This window comes from Phaethon lepturus, unplaced genomic scaffold, assembly GCF_000687285.1.
Source record: "Phaethon lepturus isolate BGI_N335 unplaced genomic scaffold, ASM68728v1 scaffold5608, whole genome shotgun sequence".
NCBI classification, from domain to species: domain Eukaryota; kingdom Metazoa; phylum Chordata; class Aves; order Phaethontiformes; family Phaethontidae; genus Phaethon; species Phaethon lepturus.
Window position 1 is genome coordinate 3,080 of NW_010558159.1, and position 8,625 is coordinate 11,704.

The following is an 8,625-nucleotide window of genomic DNA, read 5'->3' on the forward strand; positions in this document are numbered from 1 at the left end:
AGCTGCCGCTAGATGTCAGCCGCTCCTTGCTGCAGAGCGAAAGGCCCCCAAATGCAAGAAAATATCCCTGAAAAAGACTCAGTTCCTGCTTTTTCATGGCACTCTGCTTATCATCCCTTACCAAGTACTTGAGTGAGAGTGTCTCTGGGTTGCGTCGGAAGAAAATACTTCCCTTCCCCCATTAAAACATTTAATGTCAGGCTGTTTCTCTGCATAATAATGTGTTAAACCTTAATATTGTAGAAGCAGATTGACAAATGATTTGCATCTATTTTGCAGGAAGGATGTTTCATCCTTCCTCAGAGTAAGCTCAGGAAATGAAAGAACCAGGCAGGAAACTAACTAAACGTTGATGGAAATATAAAATGAAGATCCTTATCTTGCCAGTGTATCAACAAGCCATGGGTAATTGGGTTTTTTCAATGTTTTAAACCATTGATTAAAAAATAGACAAAATTAAAGTTAAGTCTCCCTTCCCCAATCCCGCTGAAGTGGATCTAATTAATCATCACTTTTGCTTCTGGCAAGCAAACGCAGCAACAAAATAAAAAATTACAAATTACAGCAAACTTTGCAGTGCAATAATATTTGAGTTTGGGATTTAACCTGTTTCCTCTGGTGTTGTACTTAACATCTGGCATACAGAAGGTCCCCGCTCTCCCAAGAAAATAGGAAAACAGGAGAACAGTTTCTCAGTGATACCTTGTCACGTGAGTCCTCGTTTGCTGCCGCTGCCCTCTAAGCCACCTTTGTGCTCTTCCAGCCCCATGGTGACTGTTTGGTAGGCTGCTCCCAGAGCGTAAAACAAAACATCTGGTTGTTAACAACACAAAGCTGTTACAACAGCTGGAGTCTGCCGGGATGCACAGGACCTCTGGCAGGAATCATTTCCCAGCTGCAGAAAATCGTGATATGGGATCTACTGTACCAGCTCAGCATCAGCCTGGAGCTGCCAGATCTGCACCCATCCTCTCGTCCGCTCTCCTTGGCGAGGTGCAGCGGGAGCGTGGCGTGACGCAGCTCCAGCCAGGACCATGCTCTGCCTCGTCACTCTCGCAGCCCGCGCTGGCTCTGAAAGCATGACAAGATGCTCTGTTAGCATTCAAACTACGCCAGTATCTGGCAGTCTGGTTGAACCATCCTAGGCTGGGACAGAGGCTGGCAACTCCTGGTATACATTGTGAGGCTAATGCCCACGCGTGCTGAAAAGGGCACTGCGGAGCACCAGCGGCACAGCTGCTGTGGGGCTGTGCAATGGGGCTTTCACCTATAGGTGAGCAGTTCAAAGCTGGACTCCATCACCCCAGTCGAAGCATCACACTCAGGGCGATACCAACAGCTCTGCTGAAGGCTTTGCTCTTTTAGCTGAGTCTGGAGAAGCTGGAAGTGGTCGGGTAGCTGCCGCTTGCCTCTCGCCCGTTCCTGCATCCCTGCAAGTAGACGCAGCTCTGGCCTCGTGGGGATGACGGTGCAGGAGGGCTCGGGGAGCCGCTCCGCAGGACGCTGCCCTCGGGAGCGAAGGCAGTGCGAGCCAGACCCCTGCTCCCCGGGCAGTTCCTGCTGCCTCGCCATGCCGGTACAGCTCTTGGTGGGGCTGCTGCATAAACCGGATCACTGACACGATCCCAGTTAAAAATAAACCTCCAGCACAAAAGAGAGCAAACGCTGTGATGGTTATTTTTAACCCAGACCTTTTTGCTGATCTGCTTTGTAGTGCAGCGCCGCAAATAGCTGTACTGGCAAAACGAAGGAGGAGCCGAAACGCGGCGCAGTTATGGGAATGAGTGGCTGAGGAAGGAGAGGGTGTGGTGCAAAACTCCGTCACCGAAGCCAGGGTCTCATGATACCACGTTTTTGCATTACTGGAGCTTAGGATGCTCCTGATTTCTGGCAGCAGAATTCTGGTCTCCTTTGCTACAAACTCCTTAACATTTGCTCTCTTTAAAGACAGCTCTTAAAAAACACGACAAAACCAACCAAACAAACAAAAAGTCCCCAAGACTAAATAGCAAAACAACCACAAAAAGTCCTCATAAAGGCTATTTTTTTGGTGAGTTTTGTGTGCTCATACCCCCCTCCATAGGCAAACCTGGGTTTATTTGTCACCCCAATGGATGTTCCCCCATTCCCAGCCACTCCAGCAACCCACTGTCACTTCACAGATGATGCTCAGCCTGATGTGGGGGACATGTGTACAGGCAAGCGGCTATCAGAGAAACTTGGAGCAGCCAACGCCGTCTCGAACGTGATGCCTGAGGTTCTCTGGTGGTGTGAACGGCCCCAACGACACGGAGATCCTGCTCCCTCCCCCAGAAGCTCTTTTATGTTTGTTAGATTTAACTGGAGCTATATTAAAGATTCCTAATTATAAGTTTCAGAGATCTCATTAATCACCAACCCAAGAACATTACAGTGATGAGCTGCCAAAGGCATGAGCAAATCATTCTAATTACCAGTTTTAGATGCTGCTGTTCAAAACTTGATTAGCTACAGATACACAGGTGATAATTCCTACTGCCTTCTCTATAGCGCACCCTCACTATTATCCATTCTAGTTTGATTTAGGTTATTAGAATAACATTATGCTAATTAAGTAATCCCACACACAGAATGCTTCATGATGGAGATGATTAAGTGGGTTTCGATGATGACTAATATCGCAAACTGTACTACCAGCGTCAGAGAAACTGGTGAGGGGTGTACACAAGAAGGAGGAACTCCTTGCTGCCACCGTACATCCTAACTGTGAACAGAAATGACAAAAAAGAATGAAAAATAAGCAGAACATTAACAAGCTTAATTTTTTTAAAAAACTTTGCAAGAAAATGTAGACAATCGAGTGCATTCTCTGAAGGGCTGAAATTATCCCTAGGAGCGGCCTCATTTCAAGGATGTTACTAAAAGCAGAATTTGCCCTTTCCAAAAGCCACTCGCATACGCACCAGGCAGGTGGTTACGCCGCCTTTCTCCACCCCGGCTCTGAATGCTCAGTGCACCTTTGGACGCCCGTATCGCTTCATACGTGAGGTAAAAAGGAGCCTTACAGGAGGCTCTGCTCTCCCCCGGAGCAGCAGCGGCCGGTTGTGCTCCCGTCTCGCGCTCCCGTTTGGTTTTGGGGAGATGCTCAGACAAGCCCAAAGCTCCAGCTGCATCCCCAGCCAGCACCCAGGACCCGTGTACCGTCTTTAAAGGGTTTCTGTCCACCCCGCGCGCAAGCCCTGAAGCACGCATGCGCTTCCACTGATGCCCAACGATGTTTTGTTCTCAGTTATTTCTCACAAGCCACGTCTAGATCCAAACTGTGCTGGATTAACCCATTCGGAGCGTCTCTTCTCCTCAGCGTGAGCGTTTCCGTCCTCCTTCCTTCGGAGGAGAAAAGCATTTCCAACAATGATGAAATCAATTTAAGAAACAAACTCACCAAAAACATGAGGGCTGCCAGGAATACCTTAGTTATCCACAGAGGTTAAAATTTTATTTTGATATAAAAATTAAATAGCAAAGTTGTTTTGTTTTTTTTTTTACAGTGATAAATTAGAAATTTACAGTACATACATTGAAGTAGATATATTTTCTGTACACCCCAAAATAATCAGTGTCTATTTCCTTAAAATTCAGAAAAAGAAGCTAACTTGTCTGTTTAACATAAGAACTAAGCTTGTACCTCTCCGGCAGATGCTTCCAAAACCTGCAGTGAGAAGAGCACGTGCCCGGGGGAGATGGGAGCAGGGACTGCGCAAGGAAGGTAACTGCTGTAAGGTTTCTAGTTGTCTAACCACAACAACTGCACTTCCGAGACAGGATTAGTCACACATTTTTTGACTTTAAATTCACAACAACGTTGAAACGAGAGAACATACGAGTTGCAGATACCCACTCTCGGCTACCTCCGCGTTTCAGGCTATCTGCTGTGACTTCCCACTCATACAGCCTCGTAGCGGAGCAAGGTAAATGCACGTGGATGAATACATTTATGGAACGGTTTCACCGCTGCAACAGCTAATTTCGCTCTGGCTTGGTACAGCGTGCCCCAAACTGCTTGGCAAAGATGTTCCTTCGGGAACAGCAGCTGGCGTCTCTCCCCAGCCCACCTCATCCCCATAGTATTTGAGTCCCTCATTCTCTTCCATGAAATAACCCCCCAGGTCCCTCAGAGGGCTGTGCAGTGCTATCCCCACCCAACGCACTTCCAGCGTCTCAAATCACCAGGGACATCCGGCTGTCACAGTCCACGGGGTCACAGGCAGAGATGCAGGGATCTGATAACAAGGTACTACTTAACATTCACTTCTGTGTAAGTAACATGGTTAAAAACACCGTTTATTGAATCAGTCAGGTCAAACATGGGTCGTATCAGCCAGGAGAGTATCCAAACTATTTCAGAGTGAAGGACATTTGAGTGAACGTGACACCTTGGCACAGCTCAATACTAGGTTACAAGAAAAGGCTCATACCGCACCCTCACCCCTTGAAAGTCAACACGTAGCTGCTGCCCTTGCATCCCTTGCTGCGCGAGGAGAAAGATCAGATGGCCAAGCTTCTCCATCACGCAAAGATCTACTTGCAGAACTCCTTGTACACAGAGGAATAACCAGATCCAAACACAACGCTAATAGCAAGAGACTTTATGGAGAGGATGAAAAGGCTCGGCTGGTACGCGGCATTGGCCAAGACAATGCCTGTGCGTCTTGAACAGAATGTGTCAAGTTGTCACTTGTTCTGCTGGAGAGGGAGCCCAACCGCAAAGACTGCAATTAGGGTTTGTTTGGGGTTTGGGGTTTTTTTGGGGGTTTTTGTGGTTTTTTTTTTAAAAGTGCTCTAGCACATGTTTCAACACTGACGTTGAAACAATACACACTTCTGGGACAGATTAGTGCTCATGGCCAGAGCTGGAATGAACTGTGGTTTGGGAAGCATGGGGCACCTGTGTGAAAAGCGAGGACTGCAATAAAGCAGTGGCTGTTCTCAGCTGCCCTCGAAGGTCGTGTGAGTTGGGGCACAGGGGGGATGCTCTGCAGCTGACCAGGTTCCACACAAACAAATGAAGCAGAAGTTTAGGGCACACAGGTAAAACCAAAGGTCCTTCAAAGGTATAGAGCATCAGGACGGTGTTCTCTTAAGTGCTGCTCGGATATTTCTATTTGCATCATCTTTTTTATTAGTCAAACAAGCCCCCAACACAAGGTTCAAGCTCCCCATAAACACAAGCCAACACTTCCTCAAATAAAAGGATAAGAAAACTCAACAGTTGCTAAGAAACAACATTATTCACCAAGAAGTTGAATCTCTACTCTTGGGATCCCTTTACAAAAACTGGAAGTGCCTCTTGGCGCTCCTGAGGACTGAATGCCTGCTCACATTCTGCATGTAAATATATATTAAAAAAAATTTCCATAACTGTCAGTGAGCAATATGAGCATCACTGTGAGGCAGTCAGCTGTACTGCGATGTCATGGGCTGAGAATGTTCCTTTAATTGTAACTGACACACATAATTATACAACTGATCTGTGTGAACATGAGGTTGCCAAGGAACTTAACATTTCACTTTTCCCCAGACTGGCGTCTGCAGAGATAGCATCGCACCGAATGAAATATTTTAAGACTTAATTGCTTCATGCAATTGGTCTCCAGAGAGAACCAGATAAGTTTACTTGGAGAAAACTGGCATTGTTTGAAGAGACCCTCAACTAATTTTTCTCTTTCCTGGAGGAAGGAACACTATAATGTAAGACTTTATTTAAAGCTATTAAATGCAGCAGAGTAAAGCAGTCTGCTGGAAATAGCAGGAGCACCTGAAGGGACAGGAGCAGAGGCAGACGGATAATGATAATTGATGCAGAAGACCAGGCACAGTTTCCCAGCTCTCACTAACTCCTCTACTTCTGACAATGGCCTTCAGTAAAGCTTTTAAAAAAATAAAAATACTGATAGAACCACAGAATAATTCAGGTGGGAAGGGACTTAGGGTGGTCCAAATTCTTGCTCGAGGAAGAGCCAACTCTCAATTCAGACCAGGCTACAGATGGTAAAGAGAATGAGTCAAAATTATTATTAGACCATCAGATGACTTAAAGAATCATTCTCACCAATACCTCACTAAATCCTACTCATTATGGGTAACTCCCAGACCTGGAAAGTCTACTTGGCATTTTTTGGAGCCTGATCCTTGGCTGACTTGTGCAGTGTATGCGAGCAACAGTATTCCCCAGGGCGTAAAGACACAACCCTCGGCAAGCGCTTCCTTCACGATGCTTAACTCAGAAAGAAGAGATCTAACTGAGGTCCTGGGTGCTCCATCTTCTGATAACTGGACCCTAAATCAGCCCAGAATTTGGCCCCAGACCGCCTTTCCTCCATCAGCTGTAAGACGATAAAAAGAAAACAACATTCCACAGCTGTGGGCTACAGTCCCTCAGCTTCTAAAGGCTTCAGTATATTGCATCCTGCTTTAAAAAAAAAAAAAATAAAGAATATAACGTGTTTGGATATTTCACAGCTTTTAAAGCCTCCCTGGGCTTTCCTATTTTTGGGCAGCATGGTTTATGGCTATTGTATCTGCAGCTTGATCTTTTTGCTGTTTATTCTTTAAGGCTTTTTTTTTTTTTTTATCATCCCCCAGAGACAGGTTGTGTAACTGCCTCCCTACTCTACTCCCAACATTTACACAGCAACGCTTACACACGATCAGTCCTTCCCAGGAGAGCTGACCATCGGGTTGTCATCCTTCTCTCATACCACAGTCTCGTTCCCTTTTCCAGGTTTCACCCAACCGTCTGCTCTCTTCTCTCGCTTGACTTTCCCTGAGTTCACCAGTCTGTTCGAGCACTTCTGCCACGTGTGCAGAGTTTTGGCTGACCAGATCCACATACCTGACGTAATACCCACCAGGAGGGACATGAAGATTTTGAGCATCTCCACTGCCATATTGGAATCATCGGCCGAATAGCGGAAAATGGCCCAGTTGGAGATTTCATAGAAATAACAGGCAATGACACACGTAGCTGGGACAGTGTACAGCACTGAAAAGACACCGATTTTGACCATCAGCCTTTCCAGTTTGTCAGTTTTAGTTCCATCTTTCTGAAGATTTGACCTGATTTTAAATAAGGCCACGAGTCCTGCTGCAATGAATAAAGTCCCAATGACCAGGTAGGTAAAGAGTGGAGCGACTACAAAGCCTGTCAGTGCATCTAGGTTCTGGTTCCCAACGTAGCACAGACCAGTGAGCTCGTCTGCGTCTACTAGTCTCATAATCAAAATGACGATGGTCTTCACCGCGGGGATAGCCCAGGCTGCAATGTGGAAATAAGAGCTGTGCATTTCTATAGCTTCATGGCCCCACTTGAGTCCTGCAGCCAGAAACCACGTCAATGTGAGAATAACCCACCAGATGGAGCTAGCCATCCCGAAAAAATACATCAGCAAGAAAATTATAGCACATCCTGTGTTCTTAAGACCTTCTTGGATAAGAACAGGTTCTGCTGCCTCTTCAAAATCACAGGATATCCTCTCCCGGCCCACAGTTAGCCTCACAATATAAGCAATGCTATAAATATTGTAGCACATGCTCAAAAATATGATTGGGCGCTCCGGGTAGGAAAATCTGGATGAATCAATCAGGAAGGTCAGGACTGTGAAGGCAGTTGAGATGAAGCAAAGACTGGCCCACACGGCCATCCAGATATCTGTGAATTCCTTAGCGGACCTGCTGTAGAGACCAGCGTCATAGCCGCACTTCAGGACACAGTTCAAGCTTCTCTTCACCCAGATGTACTGATCCGAGTTGGACCCCATGCTGTGGCACTCTTCTCCAGGCTGCAGGGAGGTCTTGCTGTGAAGTGGAACCTCTTCGTCTCCTGGGCCCTCCATGCACATGTGGTTGTGATCATTCTGGGGTGGGAATTTGCTGCAGTTTAGGCTGTCGGGCCAGGCAAATCCAAATTCTTTTAAAACGGGTTCGCATCTTCTTTTGACAGAGAGGCACATGCCACCGCAGGGACCTATGGGGATGTTAATCTTCTCTGTGCACATCGGGACGTAGACCGAACAAAGGAAGAACTGGAAGAGAGAAACAGAAATCACAAGTGCGTTAGGGGAAAATTTAACAGGTCAAAATATAACAAGTTTTCTTTTTTTGCCTTTTTAGCAGTAATATTTGGTCTTTTGCCTTAAAAAACAGGAAGCAGCATAAAACAAATAAACCAAGAACAATAAAAACAAAGGAGAAAAAAACCCCCAAACCCTAACGATGTTGTCTTCTTACAGTGCAAACGTGGTCCGGAGCCAAAGCCTGAACATTTCACTCCCCAGATTAGCTCCGTGTAAATTTAGCCTATCAGTTTCAATAAAGCGAGTGGGATTCAGCCAGATCTAAACCTCAAGGGTGCAATTTAGGAAGGCAAAAAAACAAATTTAAGCGGTTTAAACAAATACGTATATTTGTTCTAGGCACTGCCTGGATACTACGGCTGACAAACAAACAGAAGAAAAGGCATTTATCGAATCAGTCTGGGGCACGATCCTCCTGGAAGAACGTGTTTTTCTTTTACCGTACGGTCACATACGTATTTGCAACAGTAATAAAACGCCGTTTTCTCGGGTTTTGACTAATCGCAACCCCGCG

At 46.1% G+C, this 8,625-nt stretch overlaps 1 protein-coding gene across 1 annotated transcript; it reads right to left on the bottom strand.

Annotated features, from left to right (window-relative positions):
• Positions 1-6,565: 6,565 nt before the first annotated feature.
• FZD4 (frizzled class receptor 4) lies at positions 6,566-8,057 on the bottom strand. Its single transcript, XM_010292956.1, has one exon. The coding sequence runs from the start codon at positions 8,031-8,033 to the stop codon at positions 6,732-6,734; it is 1,302 nt and encodes a 433-aa protein (XP_010291258.1). The 5' UTR covers positions 8,034-8,057; the 3' UTR covers positions 6,566-6,731.
• Positions 8,058-8,625: the final 568 nt, after the last annotated feature.